Source organism: Toxorhynchites rutilus, chromosome 2 (genome assembly GCF_029784135.1).
Source record: "Toxorhynchites rutilus septentrionalis strain SRP chromosome 2, ASM2978413v1, whole genome shotgun sequence".
Classification (NCBI taxonomy): domain Eukaryota; kingdom Metazoa; phylum Arthropoda; class Insecta; order Diptera; family Culicidae; genus Toxorhynchites; species Toxorhynchites rutilus.
Genome location: NC_073745.1, coordinates 93,396,189 through 93,417,868, shown reverse-complemented (window position 1 = coordinate 93,417,868; position 21,680 = coordinate 93,396,189). Strand labels below are relative to the sequence as shown.

Here is a 21,680-nt window from a genome sequence, read left to right as displayed (position 1 = left end):
AAATTTTACATTGCTTAGGTCACTTGGGTGTTTCTTGTTTCTCCATGTCAGCACAAAATGTGCGTTTGATTATACAGCATTCACACTATCGAGTCGGATCCTCCGCTGCGCCCCTTCCAGTTCGCGCAGTCGTTTCGTGTTTCTCCTCCAATGGTAGTAAATGATGGCGATCACCATCGCCACGATGAATGCCCCGTCTATGGAATATGATGCGACGTCGTGCATCGATATGGTATTCTCGATCTTATCGCTGCCGAACATTATACTTGTTTTTAATTGTCGCGTTTTCTTGGAACTCGTAATGTTCCCTACATTGTGGCGCATTTTATTGCATCGAGGAGGGTCTTAATCGCTGACCCAAGCACTCGAGCGTGTGAAACCACTTCGTTTGGAATTTCGGGTCTCGCTATTATCAGCGGAAATTTGCATTGTCAATTTTTTCATAGGGTCGTCACCCAATCTGATTTCGTGTACTTCCAGGGACGCTACAAAAGTAGACCGATAGGGACAGCAAACGACGCCATATTTTTCCCACTCTCTTGACATTTTTCTTCAATAAGGTTTGCCATTTCATAATGGAAAGATATACGATCCAACAACGAGTTGAGATTCTTAAAATTTACTACCGAAATTCGTAGTCAATGGTCTCAATTTTAAGAGCGCTACGTCTAATTTATGGTCGCCATAATCGTTCTGTCAGATCAACAATTGAGCGTTTAGTGGAAAATTTGAATCCACACGCTAGCGCATCAATTGAGGAATACCCAAATCAGTCTCTCACACGTCGTTCTCAAGCGTTGGGCATCTCTGTGACGTCGTTGTGGCGAATTTTGCAAAAAGATTTTGGCCTACATCCTTACAAGATCAAATTGACGCAAGAACTGAAGCCGCTTGATCACCAGAAGCGTCTTACACTCTGTCCAACTTCTATAAGAACACCCTGATTATATTTCGTTGCAACACAAACAGTAAGAATTTCAACAAGATGCATTCATACATTGTTGAATGCTTAGAATAAAGTATAACAACGTTGAGTTGTTTGTATATTGATTGTGCTTAAATGTGGTATTTTCAGCTGTCCACTTTCTATAAGACCATTTCAAAATTCACAAGGATTATCAATGAAAAAAAAACAAAACGATCGACTGATTTACATGTCAATAATTGGCAATCTTACCATTTCGGCTAAAAACCTGGAAAATTCATGTTGAAATACTATTTACTAAATGCTGCTGAACGATTTTCTCGATATTTTTTCCATGTTTCCGAAATTGCGACCTTGAGCTCTTCAATCGTGGTGTACCGTTTTCCCGCAGTGTAGATTCTGCGTACAAGGATCCCCTTAAGATTTTCAACAGGATTCAAGTCTGGATAGCGAGCCGGCCAGTCCACAAAATTAAGTTTATGATCCTTAATCCATTGCTTAGTTTCCTTGCTGATATGAATATGATATGATTTGTGAATTTTTTGTGACGATATCCACGCAAAAAACGATAGGAGAGAGGATTCCAGAACATATATGTAATCCTTGAATGATGTGAAAGCTATCTTGAGCTTTCCGGTTGCACAGAATCCCACCCAAACCATGCACGAGCCTCCACCCAAATTCCTGGTTAAACAAATATTGTTCCTCCTATCGTAAATCACGTCAGTACCCTTTGAAACCATCAGGGCCATTCAAAATGTACTTTTTTCGTAAGTGAAGATAACCTATACATTGAAGAACTTTTCGTTATGGTATATAGCAAAATGTATTCTTTTGGAAACATTTTTTGTCACAACATACCATGTCCCACTGTCGGTTCTTGTGAGCTTTGGCAAAACTCAGACGTCTTCCAATGTGAGATGGTGTAAGATGAGGAGCTTTAACCTTTTAAACCCTCTCTACGTGAGGATTTTTTACCAAAACTTGACGAATTGTCACCCGTGTAACATTTAAATTGGAATATAGCTTTTTTTGCATAAGCGATTCTGAGGTATTCGAAGCTGTTCTAGCTATTTCCCGCTTATTCCGGTCAGAGAGCTTCGATTTACGTGGAGCTCTCTCCTTCTTATCGTATCCTTGAGGATTCGTCAAATAATTGAGCACTACTTAATCGTCCAATCCGACGAGAAATTTCTCTGATACCAACATTTTTTGGTGAAATGCATCGATTTGTCTTTCTTTTTTCTCCGTGAGCACTTTTCCCTTTAGCATTTTCCAGATTTACTGATCAAAACAATTAAAACGACGAAAAAATATAACTGGTCTTATAGAAACTTCACAATTGAAAAATACAAAACCTTTGGTTTACGCGCCTGCACACACACATATGAAAATCATGCAGTGTATGGTAGTCACCAATACCAATAAACTAAAATATAAGTGGAAGCATTGTTTGTTTACAATGACACAAAGCAGCCAGATCATCACCCGGTCTTATAGAAGTTGGACAGAGTGTATGTTCGTGAATTGGGCTGAGCAGCAACTTGGAAATGATCCAGATTTTCATCGAAAAATCATCTTCACCGATGAGGCTCATTTCTGGCAGAATGGCTTCGTCAATAAGCAAAATATGCGTTATTGGTCAGGCAGCGTAGGCACGTACTCTATGAGTCACCATAGCATCCCAAGAAAATTACGGTTTGGTGCGGTTTATGGCCCGACGGCGTCATTGGGCCTTACTTCTTCCGTGATGATCAAGACCGGCACGTTACTGTGAATGGGAATCGCTACCGCTCAATGATAACCGAATATTTTTGACCCAAATTGGATGATATGGACTTGGACAATATGTGGTTTCAACAGGACGGCCCCACAAGCCACACAGTGAAATTAAAAATCGATTTATTGAAAACCAAGTTTGGTGAGTGTGTTATCTCACGAAATAGCTCAGGCAATTGGCTTCCTCGTTCGTGCGATTTGACGCCAATAGACTTTTTCCTGTGGGGCTACGTCAAGTCTATGGTCTATACCAACAAGCCAGCGACGATTGATGAACTTCGTACGAATATCGAACGTTAAATTGCAGCAGTATCGGCCGATTTATGCTTGAAAACCGTCGAAAATTGGGTTCAGCGTCTGGACTTCTGCAAGCGTGCCCGTGGTGGCTATGCAAAAGAAATCGAGAATAAAGAATTTCAATGATATCCAAAACCGTTTTTGTTTTATTTAAAAAAAACTTTTGTAGTACTCTCATTGAAAACCCCGATAATTGTTCTTGATTTTCATCAATGAGCTATCTGTGTTCTAAAACTAAATTTGTAGAGTGCGGATAGAAGTTATCTTTCAAAACTATAGAGCTTCTTCTTTTTTTTTTTTTTTTTTTCTTTATTCTAGTGACTTTCAACACATTTCGGCTGGTTCGTCACTTTTACTTCCATTTTTGGAAGAATGTCGGGAGTGAGAATTGAACTCGTGATCTCTGCGTGAGAGGTATGGATGTTACCACTACGCCAGATCGCCTCCTTCTTCTTCTTCTTCAATGGCACTAACGTTCCTAGAGGAACTTCGCCGTCTCAACGTAGTATTACTTGCGTCATTTTTATTAGTACTTAGTTGAGATTTCTATGCCAAATAACACGCCTTGAATGCATTCTGAGTGGCAAGCTCTAAATAGAATACGCGTGATCACAGTGCAAGTCGGAGAAAATTACTTTGACGAAAAATTCCCCCGACCAGAACGGGAATCGAACCCGAACACCCGGCATGTTAATTATGATGCTAACCACTCGGCCACGGGAGCACAAAAACTATAGAGCTAGATTTTGTATTTGTCTTCAGGATTGACGTAACTCGGTAAAATTTCATTTTATTCGTTATGTGAAGTGCTCGCGCAGTTGTTGTACTTCTATATCTCATAGTTCAGAATGGTCGACGATTGCAAGTCCTTCTTTTTTGGGTGCTAGTGTCACTTCATACACTGCCGATTGGGGATGGTACTTTTCTGCCTTTCAGAAAGCTTTCCTCATCCTCCTCTCGAGATCTTCTGGGTTAATTTTGCTCCGTTTGGCTATCCCATAACTGAACTGCCAGCAAGAAACCACGAAGGAAGTGTTGATCACGCGCACCTTGTTTCTACCGTTCAGGAAGGTCTTCAGGACACAGTGCACTCGATTCAAGAATTTTCTCTTTCAGCTCCGTCTTGATGTCGGAGTGGCAAATCCCAATAAAATTCCGGAATCCAAGATGTTTACAAGATTCGCCACGAACTATGATCCATCATAAACTCGTCTTCGTAGTCTCCAGGTTCGGTAAGTTGTCCTTTTCGCAAGTGGACAGATCGGCACTTATCTAGGCCGAACTCCATGCCGATGTCTCTACTTGTGTCTTCGACAATCCGTATAGCCTAGACGCTGACGTGAATCGGCGAAGACCTTGAGATCGTCAATGTAAAGTGTACGGCTCAGTTCTTCGTGGTTGCTGTCGCCCTACCTTATTTTGTAGCGATAACCGTTTTTCTTGAGCGTTCTACTGCTGGATCGTCACGACGACGGGATCAATTTTATAACCTCGAATACCTGGACGAGTACCGAGTGGTGTGGAGTCATAAAAAATCCTTTCGATAGTCTATTGTTGTTTCCGCCTAGATGGTTTCCTGCCACACTTCGATTATGTAGAAGAAATAGGTTCAAATATGGCCAAAGCTGGTTGTCTATACTGATGCGTGGTTGATCATTTCGCCTGCACTTTTAACTGTGCGGAATTACACTTCCCCATGAGGGAAAACGTTTTCTGTAAACTTTCCGGTTTCTCGTCATTTTCAAAACACTTCATGGTTTCACTTTTTTACTATTTCACTACGATGGTTGTTGGATCTTTGCTCGGGTATTCTGGAATATTCGCCATGCCTTGTTTTCAACTCTTTTATTGTTGTCTTATTGTTGGAATGCCAGATTTCCTGTCACTGTTTCATTGAAGAGCAAAGTATTTCTTCAAGATCTTTGGCAACCTCTTGGAGAGAAGTTCGTTCTCCTGTCGGAATTATTTTCTCTCATAAACCAGATTTCAATACATTGGAAATATCATGATTTGTTCTGTTTTATCTCTGAAAAATCAACATCAAAAGAATTTGAAGTCATACCGGTTGTTCCATGATCTTATATTGTGCTGCTATTAATCATTTTAACGACACCATTGTCAATATTGATAAAGAAAAACAAAAGTCGTTTAAGTTATTCTTGTAGTTCTGGTGAATTTTTTAGCCACCGGAGTCTAAGGTGGCTTGAGTGATTGATTTTTTCCAACGGATCTCGAATGCTCTGCCAATCAATGTTGAAATCGCCAGTTATCACGATTTATTTTTCATCATGCAACATCATTTGTTGCGGACATAAATCTATAAAAAAAACTATAAGGTTTTTATCACTACTATGTGAATTGTACATTCCAGCGCAGATTCACACCTCAAAATATTGAAGTGTTTTAAGATATAAAGCTTGATTTTGCGTGGAGTTACTCTATTTATTTAATTTCATCTGGATGAGATATTCTTCATTGTGTGTGTATACAACATGAATTCATTTAACTCAGATATATCGGAAAGGTGTTCAACCATATCGAATATTTTCGTTTTTTTTGTTGAATAACATTATCCCTATTTCGTTGAAGTGTGTGCTTTGATGCAATATTTAAATAAAGTAAATCATCTTTATGATACACTCCTATCTTAATGGCTAGATGGAGTAATCAATTCATTCTTACTATTGTATTTATAATATTTTGCAAAATTCATTGTATCAATGTCGATTGTTCAGTCGTTTTCAATTTTCGTACTCTTTGAAACAGGAATTTCGTCTGATGTACATTTTTTAAACTTAAATTAAATTTCCGCAGTTTGAATATATGCAGAATGTAGATATGTGGCTTCGCATCTTTGGGATTTGTCTCATCAATGCAATTTTCAATTAATTCTCATCCATGTCCTTAAAATATACATCTGTTTTGATGCTTCAGGTTTGCTTATACAGTGACGTCTCGATTATATCACTGGGCGTTTTTATCGCTCTCGAATTTATCACTGAAAATGTTTCGCTTCTATCACGTTTTTCGAAAAAGGTGAAATAATTTGAAAAGTTAAATCTGCTGTTGAATTATTGAACAAAAAGTGAAATTTAAGCAGAAAAAATATGTTTGAGCATTCATGCCGTCTATTGTGATTAGCCATATTCATGGAAACATTCTTACTGAGGGATTGGTAGCGTATACCTCATATTTCGTTGAAATCTTGAAAGCATATTATTTTCATAAGTTCAGAATCAAAAACAATTAATAATTCTGAGCTACTTTCTCTTCGATTGTGTAAAATGAGACGCACGACCAATGCCATTTCCCAATTTGAGCCGTGGAAGAGACAGTCATAATTTTTTTTATAATAGATTTATTCTTGTGTAGTGATAATAAGGTGATGTAAGCTAATGAAAAAAAAAATACAACAAGAATGCTAAAGTAGAAATATTTATTTGTGAAACTGTATGTTTTGACTATAAGCACTATAAGAAAATTGAAATATGCTGCTGAAGGTAGAATAGTTTTAATGTTTAAACTTTAATGGAAAATTTACTTTTACTTTAATGGAAAAAAACATCAGGCCAGGCTGCGGTGGTTGATAGTATTCGCGTCGTTTGAGTTCAGCGATTCTCGTCTTAGTTTTAAAGTTTGTGCAATGGATAATTTCCAAAAAAAAAATTTGAACAATCAGGTATATAATTGCAACGAATCTGCCTTATTTTTCAAAATGATTACCAGACAAACGTTAATTCGCTTGTAGGAAAAAAAGGCGTCGCATGAATAAAAGCTGACAAAAACCGGATAATTTTCATGTTACAATTTTTCTGGTACTCATAAACATCCATTGATGATAATTAGAAAAACGAAAAACCCTCGATGTTTCACAGCGGAAACTATTTCCTGAATGCTTCTAAAATCAGTTTGTTCTGGAAGTTCCCGAAAAATTTTACAACCTAGGGGCGTTCCGATAATAGATAACCGCATTACGCACCATTGCTTGTGGAGATGAATTTCCTCTGGCAATGGACTAATTAAAGATTGTCCAACGTCAACAGAATGATGAAGCAGGGACGAATTCAAAACATAAAAGTAATATATCGAGATATGTCAATCATGCTAAATTCAGAAATACTGGACAAGGCACTGAAAAAAATAACATTCAACGATCTAGCAATTTGAATATTGGCAGCACGTCAACCACAATCACAAAATCTTGGAAGCAATTTTATGTGGTTCAAAACAAATATGAATTTGGTTAATGAAGGCAGGATTTCTGTATCCACCATATTTATGATTACTGATCCTGGTAATCAAATATCGGTGCCGGACCTCGAAGAAGGAAGAATATTTTATACACAACTTTCCGACAGCCAAATTATCGGTATAGTGAATGATCCATCAGAAAAGGATGAAGATACCGATGTTAGGGAAAATTAAGATGAAGAAAAAAAGAAGAATAGTTACAGCAATCAACCGAAAATAGCAGCTCTGAAAAACAGAATGAAATTCATACGAAACTTCAATTCAAAAGTTGAATAATACGATATAATGGGAAGAACAAAATAACTTAAATTTAGCTACAATGTCTTTCACACAATGTCTTCGAAAAAACAAAAGAAATTGCTATGAGAAAAGCACTGCAGCTATAATTTCGTTATATCATGTTATACTGTGTTGTTTTACGTGTCCATGTGATGAATATTGTAATAAATATTTTACTATAAATTTAGCATGTTGCACGGAAATTAATGTTTAAATCATACATATTGAAAAAAAAAAGGATGTTTCGAATATATCACGTTTCCATTTTATCACGCGAAAATTGTTTTTGAGCGTGATATAATCGAGACGTCACTGTATTTTTTTTTTCCAAAATATATATTTTTATCAAGGCTCATATGGCGTTAGCCTGACGGGGCCGGAGTTCAATATTTTGACAGTTTTTCTTATTATCTATGTGAGTAATATGTAACCGATTACTCGCGGTCGGCTCGAGGTTAGTATTACAAGTGTTCTCGTAATTGGGATGTTGCTGTCTCCAATGCTCTGTACGTGTGCCCGACACGGGATACTTCCTATTGGGATGCAGCTGACCATTAATCAGCAACGCTCCCCTAGTATGTACCCCATATCTAGCGTGGTGCGTCTTCTCGACTCGAGGAATCCAGGATAGAATGGTCACTAGCCGGCGCAATCATTAGCTCATGTAGAGTTATCATGAGCGGTACAACCTTTGGCTCTTGTTGAATCATCAGTGGACTGCACAACCTTTGGCCCGTGTATCTGTAAAGAGTGTGTGTATGTATTGCCGCGACTAAGTAAAAGTTTATCGATCGGATAGGAGGGATATGAAACAGGGACACAACGAAGGAAACATCATTAAACGTTGACATCGGCGTTTCTGAGGAACAGGTTTAGATGAAGCAGAAGATCAGGATCACGGCTACCTAAGATATCCCGGACGGGGATATCCGATTGTCTGCCTTGTGCTCTCAGTGCTCTAGAGAGCTGAGAGCGAACAGCATGGAACCGGATACACGACCAGACAACATGCTCGATATCGTGGTAGCCATCGCCACAATCACAAAGATTGTTTGCTGCGAGCCCAATGCGATAGAGATGCGCGTTTAGGTTGTAGTGATTGGACATGAGCCGAGATATCACGCGAATGAAATCACGACCGACATTCAATCCCTTAAACCAAGCACTCGTCGAAACCTTAGGGATAATCGTGTGTAACCAACGGCCGAACTCATCTTCGTCACTGTATACTTATATAGATTTTGTACACTCAATGCACACTCGATAAAATTTTGTCGTTTGAAGAACTGGAAACAAACAATTGGGGGATATCAGAAACGAAATTCCCTTAAAAGTATTGTGTCGTGCATGCGGTTACGTGGCAGATATTTGAATTTGATGATAACGATAATTCGATGGCACAGTCTAACTACTTTTACAATTTCATCCTTGACTCTTTCCTTTTTACTTCATCTTCCGAACAACAAAACCGATCACCCGGTATATTCGTTTCTGTCTCCAAGCAATTAAAAATTTTCCAGGTCCAGGGGCAAATGTTCGTAAAAACTATTTCACTGTGCGAAAAAACGCTAGTAATTAATGAGCGATACCAATCTCCACTGATTTATCATTTGTGAGCAATCCAAACCCACCATCGCAACGTTTGCTCGAATGCTATTTGTCAGAACAAGAAAGCACACGATTGCACAACAGGTAAGCACCATTATCACAAAAAGAGAACACCAACCAACGTGGCCGAGCCTTCGTGGTGTATAATTTTCTTTGTCAAGCAGACACGAGAAGATTAATCAATCGAAGCAAGCGCCGCCCCTTTTTGAACAAAATACGCCCCCCGTCGAAGGAAGCATGCGCAAAACATATACACACAGGGGCAAGCACACCGCTGGAACTCAGCATGAACACGATCCGATGACGCTCGGTGAGTGCCTGTGTGTGGATGTGCGTGGGTCTATGCTGCGTCTGCCCCACGAAAGGACTGCCTCGAAGATCAACTCTTAGGATCTCAGTCTGTGGCGATCGTTCGTGGAATACGGAAGAAGTGCTCCGGTATTTTGTGAATGCAGCAAAGTTCAATAGTTTCGGGAAGGCCTGGAAGAAGTGTGCAATGTTGTGAATGTGGTCCGATGATTTTTTGCTGCTTTGCATTTCGGGTCTACGACTGAACGGATGGTTTTCCGTTGCGTTTGTGCGCTGTTTTCTCGAACACAGTCGCGTCGTTCGCCGACGGATTTTGTGACAGAATGTTGTGGGTTTGATCAACATAGTGTCGTATTTCGGCGATTTAAAGGAAGGCCTGTGTGTTGCGCTATTTTTAGCGCTTGGCGAAGAGGCACGTCAGATCGTTTGATGAGTATGTTTTTGACCGTATAGTCTGTGGAGCAGGGAACACTAGTGGCTGAAGAAGTAAATTAGTGGAATCAAATATAGAACGTGTCATCTGTTCGGTACAAAAAGAAATAAAGAAAAGGAAGTGTTTTGCGCAATTCGTTGATGAACACGCGTGTGCTGATCACTTCGGCTTCTACTCTGACACAGTTGTCTGTGTTACGACGGGAAAAGTGTAATTAAGCGATCAAAGCGCATATTTGAGGGTGATAAGAACGAAGTGAGCTGAAGTGAGCAAGATGTTGCAGCACCCAGGCAGCGATTATTATGAGCTATCGGCGGCGAGCAAACAAACGCCCCCAACTTTCAGTCCACAGAACGCGAATGCAGCGGTCTTAGCGGCAATGACCGGTGGAACCGCTGGTGACGCTGGTGGAGGCGGTTTGAATAGTAATAATAATAATAATAACAACAACAACAGCAGCAACAATAACAACAACAATAATAATGATAACGATTTGGATCTAATGGGTCAGAATGGTGGCACAAATAATGGTGACCGGGAAGCCTTACCCAGCTTCGGATTCACACAGGGTCAGGTTGCGTGCGTATGTGAGGTATGTTCTTAGTCATTTATTCTATTCATTGACATATTGGTCCTCTATTGTTTACCCATTTGCGAAAGATTCTACAATTTACTACTATTACTCCTGATTGTCATATTATGAAATTGAGCTAAAATAGAATCAACTTACATAGTTCATACTACTGTATCTGTACTACTCCAGGAAATGATTTCATAAAATACATAGTTATAATTCCGTTTAAAATGATTTTGTTCACTGCATAAGTGTTGTTTGAATGTTTATGTTGGGAAATATTATTTTATTTTTATCATTTCTTTTCACTTGTCAACGCAAATCTGAATCTTTCGTTATATAGATAATAGAAAAAAGGTAGTGCCATTAAAGCAAGAGAAATGTTAAATGGCACTAATGCTCCTAAGAGAACTTCATCGTAATTTGAGTTGGGTAAATTTTTATTAGAACTTAGTTGAGATTTCTTGGAACACACCTCGACCGAACGTGCCAAGTTCAAACACCATTATCGAGTAATAGATTTTTTCCCCTCAATGTTGATCTCTAGTGATTGCCAGTTAGAAAAGATGAGTCGACTTATATTTTTTTTTTCATGTATAATTACATATATCCATTTCTCATATGCCTTTTCTTAACACGTTCCGTTCCACAGCAATTTTTGAAGATTTTCTATTCAGACTGCGTGGGACGTATACGACCCACACATCAAAGATTAAAAAAGTCGTTTAAGACGTATGCGCAGGGTTGCCACATATACAGAATATTCTGTATTTTATAGATTTTTCGCCAAATTTCAGATACAGAATCTGTATATACAGAATTACAGATTTTTAGTAAAAATACACAATTTACAGATTTTTTTTCAATTCAATTTTAAATATTAAATTTATTACAGTGCATACATAGATACCTTGATTTATGGAAAAGTTGAGCGCAACGCTCTCGTTGGAGGCAGTTGTTGAGCGAAATCTTGAGTGATTTGAAGTACTTAAACTATTCTTAAAAAAAATATTCGTTCCATGACCATAACCAATCCGCCAATCGTATATTGATTCATTTAAACGATCCGATGAATGAATCGATTATGCTATTCCTAAATTTTGTTCTGCCGCTCATCAATAAAGTCAATTGCACTTTTTAATGAGAAAGTTCTCAATTTAGCGAACTTCATAATGATACAAGTATGTTTATTATTAATCATGTTGAGTAACTTATGTTTTGAGAGCTACGTGCAACGATTCGCTGATGTGACCTTGATGTGAAAGATTTTGAAGACTTTCTGAAGAAGCTTGGGGATGTTTACGTTGGTATCGAGAAGCCGAAGCTGAAAAAATATTGGATGCAGCTAGGAAGCTGACCTTCAATTCGATTTGTTGTGACTTTTATTCTATTGAACTCGTGAAACAAATTTCAAAGTGATTTGATTTCAGCGATCCGGTTATCGAAACTGCGGCCTTGATATATCCCCAAATTCTCAACAAGCTACCAAACCTTAATGATTTGATATGCCAATTTCCTCAATTCGTTGAAGCAGTTAATAGACAAGGCTTGGATAACGAATTCAGGCTACTCAAGTCGAATCTTATGGGGCAAAAATTAAGTGACTCAGATATAACTTGCTCCCAGTTGTTGGATGTCAAAAGGCGTTTTTTTGTATCCATTGCTAAGGTCGTTTGTAAGACCCTTTTTGATAACATTCAGCCAACAAAATAAAGTACGGAAATCGGTTGGCCCCCACAAATACAGACTCTATTTTGAAAGCGAAAAGCTTTGTACCGATACAATTCAGAGGATTAGAAGAAAACCATTTTATAATTTATTTTGTTGCATTAATACGACTCAAACAACCCATAAATATAAAAAATGAATTTAAAATGAAAATAAACCATCCTTTTTTATTTTTCCCGTCGAGCTTGGTCACCAGCTGATCGTACAGCTTTAGGGCGTATCAGGCCACAATACTCTGTTCAAAGCATCGGTTTGATCGTTTGTTGGGGAGTTAATACCTCCCGGAGACGAATTATCCACCCTGTACTGCAGGCGCCATCAAGCTTTTCAACCAAATCGCGATCCGAAACATTTGGATTGCTCTCGAAGGTCCTCATGAAATTCCTACGCAGTTGCTGGTCGACAGATCCACTCTGACGTTTGGTTTAAAAATTCCGAATCGTTGTCAATGATTCTTTATACTTTTTAAGGTAGCATCACACGGTAGCATTTTCAAGGTAAATTCAACGCTTCAGATAGCTTACATGCAAACCAAGTGACAAGAGAGTTTTTTTTCTGTTTTTTCTCTTTTAGTTTCGATTTACGGAATGACAAAAATATACTCTCGATGTTATCGATGTTGCCATAGGAGCACATAGGAAAAAACTTCTAGGGGCGCTGTAATAAGTAAAAACGTTTGTTTCTTTAACAAGTACACCCACCTAAAAAGTAAACTGAAATACATGTGATACGGTGCACTACACAATAAATATAACATTCCTAAAATACGGTATACTTTTTAGGGCTGTTTTAGAATTCTAACCTTCGAAGATAAAATCACGATTCTACAAATCTTTGTTTGCTGCTCATTGATTTTGATTGTTGATTATGGTTGGTCCACCTACAACGAACAAAGTAGACAAGAAACAGAAACATCGGATACAAATGCTGTAAAACTAAGCCATGTACTTGATATTGAAATGAATGTGAACGATGAAAATTTGGGCAACTTGATTTTGACATAATTCTCTTAAGTTTGCATTAAGTTATTCGAACACTCCTCATTTCGTAGGTGCATGCATGTATTATGATTCCCATATTTTGATTCTATAATGTTGTCTCCAGCACTCAAATTATTGCCCAAGTTACCAGTGTATGGTAACAAAAATCATCTTTTAGATGAATTTCACAGATCAGATCGATAACATACAAACTATCTTGAAATATATTCGTTATTTTTATCAACCGAAATATCCACTTGAATTAAATTATATGGCAAAACAACGTTCAGCTTCTATTTAATTTATTGTAAAAAAAACATTCGATACGTTATCTTAAAATAAAACTGTAAAATCAAAATATCATTAATATTGTGTAAAAGTACCACTGAAGTACCTCTTGACTGTAGTGGCAGCTTGCCCTTTTTAGGATAGTTGTCACACACAGTGGTATTGCCAGATGCAAATCATGTGAGCTCGAATTTATTCACTATTTTTGGTTCATGAGTACGAATGAGCATTTATTTGAGAGTCGTTTTTTCCAATTCCAATTTCCTTGCGAGGTACAGGACAGACTCGATTATATACCGTCTCAAAATTCTTTTTTCTGTATATAATCGAATCTTGTATATAATCGATTGAAAAAAAAGTTTTTGTTTTATACACATGTACTTTTTTGTTTTTTTTTTTAATTAACAATTAAATTTTTGATTCATTTCCTTAAGAAACACATATCCGGAATTTTTCAGAACGTAATAGAGGATCATATTTGATGAAAAAAATCCTTCTACGCATATGTCAAAAATTTCAATGATAACAGAGTTATCCAATTTCGTTTTTGTTTCGAGCTCTGTTGGCTTAAACTGGCTCTACTTCAAAAAGTACGCTGTGTAGGAGGATTCTGTTACTTCCACTTGAAAGATGAGAAAATTTAGTACAGGATATAGTTGTAAAACACCTAAAATAGTGCATAAATAAATAATTAAATAATATTTTGGGAGAAAACAAACTTTGAAATAAGTGGTTTTTGAAATGTTATTACTAATTTTACCCCAAAAATGCATAATAAACATGATTGTTTCTATCAACCAAATTAGAACTCTCTAATAGCTCTACAATATGTTCTTTGACACCCAACTTCTATCATTCTTAATTTGGCGTCAATATAATTTTAAACAATTCCTGGCGTTTTTTCAATGAAAATCTTCTAAAATCACGATTTTTATTCTACTGTACCTATAATAATCAATTAATTTTTACCATAACTTTGGCATATAACATTTTTTCTTGAAAAAAGTCGTATTTGAAATACGAAAAAAATACAAATGGAAGAGATAGCAATTTGGTGTGCGAGAAAGAGAGTTAATTAATAGGTAGGGAAAATCAGAGTAAAACCGACACCCCCTAATTTTTCCAGTTAGTAACAGTGTATGCCAGCTGCAAAAAAAAACCGCGTTGAGTGAGCCGCTGTGTGTGATATCAGTCTGAAAGTTGTGAAAAAGTTCAAGAGCTTTTTTTAAAAAAATCGATTAGTTCAAAAATTGCTTGTGGAGCAAAGGTGCGCAGTGGCTGTGGGGTAAAAGTTCTCACTAGAGTTTTGCTCTGAAAAAAAATATAAAATGTTTTCAACCAAATTTTTAACTGGACCCACAAGAAGAAAATTGATTTGAAGAAATGCACTCCAGAAATGCTCAAATGGCCCGACAGAGGCTTCGGAAGAGAGTCTCGAAGTCTCTTCTTTTATTGACATTTCTACTTCTTCAGGGATGTGCCGGCGAGCACCTAGGGCAGTTCAGACAAGTATTTACGAGTGAGCAGTCTGAGGATTTGGCGGACCACTGCAGAGCACTGGACAAAGCTTTCTATGGTATGACTCTCAAAGATGTACATCGTCTGGCGTTTGAATTTGCGGAAATCAACAACCTCCAGCACGAATTCAATTCTGTAATAGTTATGTTTCATTTACGTTTATGTTTTCACAATGAACTACAATGGTTTTTTTTCAACAATGAGTTTCAAATAAATCAAGTGAAAGTAACTATGTATTTATAAACTTGATCTATGTTAATAAAAATAATTTGGTGTCCGTCCTCACGATTTAACTCAACAACGAAGCAACGGATTTAAACAGTCAGTATCAGGATTGATGCGTCTTAATCTGCATCAGGTTTATATGTCAAAAAAGAAATTATATACCGCGAGTATAGATTATGTATTATTATTATTGAAATAATTTCTGTGGGAACTTGAGTGCTCGAAATGATTTATATCAATATATCAATTGTGGGTGGGACGAAATTCGCCGGGTCAGCTAGTTTCTTAATATAAAAGAATTCTGTTTCAAATGTTGGACATTTTCAGATATCTTATATTGTCAGTCTCCTCCCTCCCAATAATTTCCACGTGGTATGTTCGACCATAACACCCACTCATCTCCACCCATAAAACATAATACAGCACCCCCCTCCTCCACACTGGATGGTGCCTACACACTCTGGTAATGAAGCATCATTTCATTGGTAATGAGAAAGCATTTATTTTTGTTATAAGTCACCTCAGAAGTACAATTCAATAAGTGCGCACCTTTGTCCCTCTATGGGGCAAATGTACGCATTTGCCATTTTGTATTAAAATAGGTTTTTTGTCTAACTACAAACAAAACTCGAAAAATTCTTGTACTACGTTTCGAAGGTAATATATATAGTTACAATTTGGTAAGCAAATTTAATTTTATTTGCTTTTATTTCAAGAGTTATTGGACGACAACAGTTAGTTGCGCACCTTTGCCCCGCACTACTCTATATACTTGACTGCATGTACTGTTTATCCAATCAATCTATCAATTTGGGTTTGTTAGCTTGAGTGCGTCTCATATTTACTTAATTACAAGTTTAATGCTGGTCGGAGAGTCAAAATCTGTTAAGGAACAACCGAGATATAGCCATTTCCTTAAAATCAATTCCATAAATATTTCCAATATCATGTTGGGATAAATATAAATTTTGTTTATCCCATGTCGCAAGTAAGTTGCAAGTCGAGCACTTGGTTCTTCAAACACTTAGCAGCGATTTTTTCATGTTAATCGTGTTTTGTTATAAAAACCAAAGTTTATTCATTCACTCAGGCTGAAGCAATATTTTGACAGTTTCGATTTATACGAATCAACTAAAAGAGGAAATATAGGAATATGAATCAACCAAAAAAACACAACATGAAAATATGTAAAATTTAGATTCCTCTCCGCTACCATTTCCCCGTCCGGGCTATACCTTCACCACCCAAACGGCGCACTCTCGGGAGCGAAAAATACCAAAAATACACGATGGTTAATTTGTTGACTCTTGTCGCCCGGACGGTTCTGTTGCGTCTGGGGATCACCTGGTGAGAAACATTCAGTGATATATGGAAATGACAACGATAGAAACAAACATTCCTACGGGTGTGCATCGGTATGGAGCGAAATTTATCACCTTATCTGTGTTTTATTTTTTTCTTGTTTCGTTTCTTGGAAACGACTCAGCGAGATGAATATACTAGACTTCAAATCTGTTGCTTGCGCTTGTGATGTGGAAGCCACATAAATCGAGCCATTTTATAGACTCTATCAACCGAAAATTGTTTTCGGTCCGTTGTGGGACACTTTTGCCTTGCCGTTCACAGCAACTCAAATACCTCTCTAGGGAGCGTTAAATAACGCAAAATATGTACTTCCACTTCCTTCGAGCATGTGCGCCGGGAAAACCACACATGCATCCGCTTCTTGCACTACTCGTCCCAAGAATGTGACCATTCCGTGGAACTGTACGGCACAGTTCTAGCTGCACTTCTGGTGGAAATTGTAAGAAACATAGAGCATGAGCTCCCGCCCGAAGTAGATCACAAATCTTTCCGTCTCGCGACACCGTGCGAACGGCGGATTAATGGCTGACAGTCGGAATAATAACAACGGTAATAACGAGCGCTCAGGAGTGCATCCCAATGGCATTCCTGACAAGCTTTCGTTATAGCCGTTTTGCTGTTGTCGCCGTTTCGGTTTTCAGTTATGAAAGAAAACGCTAATAAACTTGTCACAAAGCTAACATATCACTGACAAATGGTCGCAGAGACGATCATAATTCGAATAATTTTGAGTAGTTTTTTTGGTGCGATGTTGTGGCATTATGAGAGGGTAGGCATGAGTACGGAGAGTAATTAATTGTCAGACTATTGGTGTGATTTTTGGCGTCATGTTGAGACAGCAACGCGTGAATTATGGGTTCACGGCGTAGATATGTATTTAGGCCATTTGTTTCACTCAATGGCAGATTTGAGAAATTAAACCTGGGTTTTTATGTTAATATTAGAAAACCATTGACGCAATTTGTATCACTGTTTGCACTATTTTGTTATCGCCCTCGGCCTTAATTCTGAGATTAGAGTGTATTTCATGCTTGATTTTTCAATTAATTTTTTACATCCTTTTCAAACAGCTTGATCTTGCTGAGCAAATTCGCTTCAGAACCATGATTTTCGTAAAAAAATCGGCTAATTTGGAAAATTTGTCATTGAGGAGTAAATCCATTCATGATAATATTACGGCAATTGAACTCCATACAAATCACTCGTCGCAAAGTGTCTCAAAGGAGGAAAGCTGTCAATGTTTATGTTTATATATAAATTCCGGTACGTTTTAAGTGGTAGTATACTATGGAACCTTGCAAAAATTAAAAAAATGTGGTCTACAATGTTCTCTGGGATGTCTACAAGACAATTAGTGGACCTAAGTCTTTGCGTGAAGAATGCGCACAACGTATACATCATTTGCTTACGGGAATGGATATCCTCCTGGCTACCAATATAATGGGTGGATATATCTAGATTGATTTTTGAATTGGTCTTATGTGCATCACAGATTCGAACAACTAGATTCGCTTATTAGCGCGACCAGAGCGGTGGATTTGCAATATCGATGCATGCAACCAAAAGTCAAAAGTTTTGGAAATTGCATCAAATATAGCAACCTTTAACTTCAATGATGGTCTACAATGCGTTTTGGAAAAAATGAAAGAACTTAAGCTTAAAATTGGACCGGAGTGTAACGAATACTGCGAGAATTGGATAAAGAACGAATCGAACGAGCATAGGGGCGGTGTCCGAAGCAGCTAGAGAAGACCGCAAGTCCACTTTGACAACAAAAAAGTGACAGGAAGACCAAACGTGTTCTCTCGAAACCATATTTCGCAAAATGGTGGGAGTTCTACCTCCGGAACGGTCCATCCGGTTTTGATGAAATAGTTTTTCCCAGATCCTCCAATAAATTTCCTCTTATCGCACGTAGGTATTTTTCAATATTTTGAAAAATAATATTTTGGTGAATGTTTTTATCTTTTGAGGTAAAGACGCATTTTTTTACAAAAAATGTCGCAGATCGCGTAAAAAAACAACTGGTTGGAATCGGTCCACTAGTAAAACTTGCAGAACTCCCGCCAGTTTGCAAGGTTTTGGCTGCAAGGATTCAACAAACCGGTTGCTATTCAGGGGACAGTCCAATTGGCACCAATTTATTTTTTGTTTGTTAGATAATATATACCAAATAAAACTGTGATACCAGATTAATCATACTAATTCATTTTGTCGTTGAAAAATATCGCCAAAATCTCACATTTCACAAAAGCTAAATAAACGTAGCCCGAGTCACGAAAATGTTCTCTCCTTTTGTATGAGAAACGTTTGACAGCATGGGAAAACAGGCAGCATGGGAAAAAAGTGGCAAGATTTTTTTTTCAAGCTAAATGCACTTGAAAAATATTAGGCTGTCAAAAAAGTCCTGCGGTATTTTTTTTTTGAATTTTAATTTGTTCATAAAATTAGTTACAATCATCTGTTTTAAGACAAATATGCGCCGTTTTGTTCGATGACTTGTTCCAACGACACCTCGCGGAAATACCGCAGGACTTTTTTGACAGCCTAATATATTCGATTGTGTTCGCATGACCCAGGTATATATAACAAACAAAAGACAAAGGAAAATAAACAAATGGCTGAAAATATTTGAGTAGACTGTTTAGTCTCATCAATTGCCATTTGTGTATATGACAACATTGATGTTTATAGAATTAGAAATTAGTTAATTAACTTTTAGTGGGAGGGGGATATAAATGTTCAAGATGGGTGGTGGTTATCATTAAGAATATTGCTCCAATGGAATTCGAACGCCAGTTGTTTGGATGATCAAGTAGCAGTTATCTGGCATCAAGCATGGAAAAGTTCACTCACTCATTTCTCCTCACCAAATTATAAATCTCTCTTGTATCTGCTTGGAATAATCATTGCGAAGAGAATGCAACAAGCAATCGTGAGATTATACGATGAATCATTTTCAACTCTCCTACCTTCTTCACTCGGGACTGTGAGTGAACCTAACATAACAAAGAGTGGACAACAACATTCAATTCATGAATACTCCTTTAAAAGAATCCTGCGGAACGAAATAACGAATGAGTCAAAATAGGCTCAATCTGAGTGCATGTATGATTTTATTTTCCCTTCTACTCTCTTTCTTCTTAGCATTCAAGCATTCATTTCAACAGTTTGCCTTCGAGTTTCTACTAGAAATTAATTCGCCTCCCTAAATGGATATCACCACCAGACGCCGACACTGTACATAGCGGATCTTGATGTGTTAAATTCACAATTTCATAAACTATATTCTTATTTATGATCTAATACGATTTACTGTTGAATGATTTTCCACAGTATGCAATACGATTTTTCGCAATAATGAATTGATTTAAGTTCTATGTTTATTCAAATCACGAACTACTGCTGCCTGGTATACGTTCCCAGCAAACAATAAATCGTATAACTTCTGTCATGCTAGGTCACATATGAGTTCGTGTCAAATCACAATCGTATAAAATATCGATCAAAGTAGGTATCTGTACCTAAAATCGTATAAAATGCAAAAACTTTATTTTTTATATCATTGTTGGATTAAGTCGTTTATCGGTATAACGAGCGTCGTAATATCGCTATATGTAGTATTATAAACGTAAATTCTATACATTTTACATAACACTGAGGAGTAAAATTGCATATCAGTGTAACAAACATCGCAATATCGTTATAAACGGTATTATTTAAGTATACTATCAGCTATTCCATGCCAAGTGGTTCACAGATTTTCGCGGAAAACGGAAATTTTGTGCTTTGTCGCAATACATTGGATCCTATTTTTTAAATTTTTTCTTAGGGTGGCCATTTCCATCTTAGGGTGGTCCGAAAGGTCAATTTTTCTCCACTTTTTTTTCAAAAACTGACTTCCAAAAAAATCATAACTTTTGAATAACTGAGCCGATTTAGATTATCGACATATCAAATTCAAGCCAATTAGCTGACCTTTTTGAAAAAATACCATAAATGCAAAAAAAAAAGAATTTTTTTTTCGTTATTACTGATTTTTCATGGTGTCGGGACCAAAAGTGCTATATTTCTTTATATTTATTTGGGAAAGCTGAGAATTTTTTACATAACATATCACGAAACCAGAGAGGCGTTTTTTTGTTTTTAAGCTATGATTTTTCAAAGTTAACCGTAATTATTCCGTAATTATTCATTGTATTTATTGGGGGTCTTCGTAGCCACATTGGTTGCGCGTTCGCTTAGTAAGCGATCGATCGTGAGTTCAAAACTCAGGGCCCTCATTGACCATTTTTGTTACCGATTTTTGTTACAGAATAGCTACGTCCATGCAGCAATCATCAGCGATGGAGATCGAAATAAGATCGATTCATCCATACACATGCTCTGCTCTACAAGAAACATCGGGCTGCTGTTCTATAAATAACTCTCAACAATGATCGATCAATCAACTGTTTCCGCTGTCCGGTCTAACTGGATAATGGAAGAATAGAAGGAAAACTCTTACGCCGAAAAATGGCAACTGTGTAATGTTCTGTTAATGTGCAACTGTGTAAATGGCAACTGTGTAATGTTCTGTGTAATGTTGTAAGATTTGATAAACATGTGACATGTACGCGATTAAAATTCGGCTCTGTTACAGCTAAATGCTAATGAGCCTAAAATAATGAAATGGGATAAAAAAAATTGTATTTATTATTTATAGCTTATATGGTTTCGGAACCGAGGGTGCCATATTTTTATTTTAAAGCTGATTTTTTTTTTCACATAACATATCCAAAAATCAGAGAGGCGTTTTTTTAGTTTTTGAGTTAGTTTGAGAAAAAAACATCCTATGCCGAATTTCAGCTCAATCGGATTTAAGGGAAAGTGGCACAAAGCGGTCAAAGTTTGAAATTTTGAAAATTGAAAAATCACCCAAGGGGGGAGTAAAGGTAATCGGAGTTTTCGAAAAAAAAAAATGTTGATGCCAAATGTCTTGAAATTGCATGAAACGTCAAGATCTAGTGTCATCTAGAAAAATGTTGGCTTTTATTTGAAATATCGATCATCTGAATCGGTCCAATAGTTCAAAAGTAATAAATATAAATAAATAAAAGTCATTTTTGGATAAAAAAAGAA

At 37.2% G+C, this 21,680-nt stretch overlaps 1 protein-coding gene across 1 annotated transcript in view; it reads left to right on the top strand.

Moving 5' to 3' along the window:
- Window positions 1–9,549: 9,549 nt before the first annotated feature.
- Window positions 9,550–21,680, top strand: part of LOC129770631 (homeobox protein six1b) — an 81,228-nt gene continuing 69,097 nt past the window's right edge. Inside the window, exon 1 of the mRNA XM_055773591.1 lies at window positions 9,550–10,473. Coding sequence (XP_055629566.1) covers window positions 10,156–10,473 — 318 coding nt within the window. The 5' untranslated portion in view covers window positions 9,550–10,155. The remainder of the gene's footprint in view (window positions 10,474–21,680) is intronic.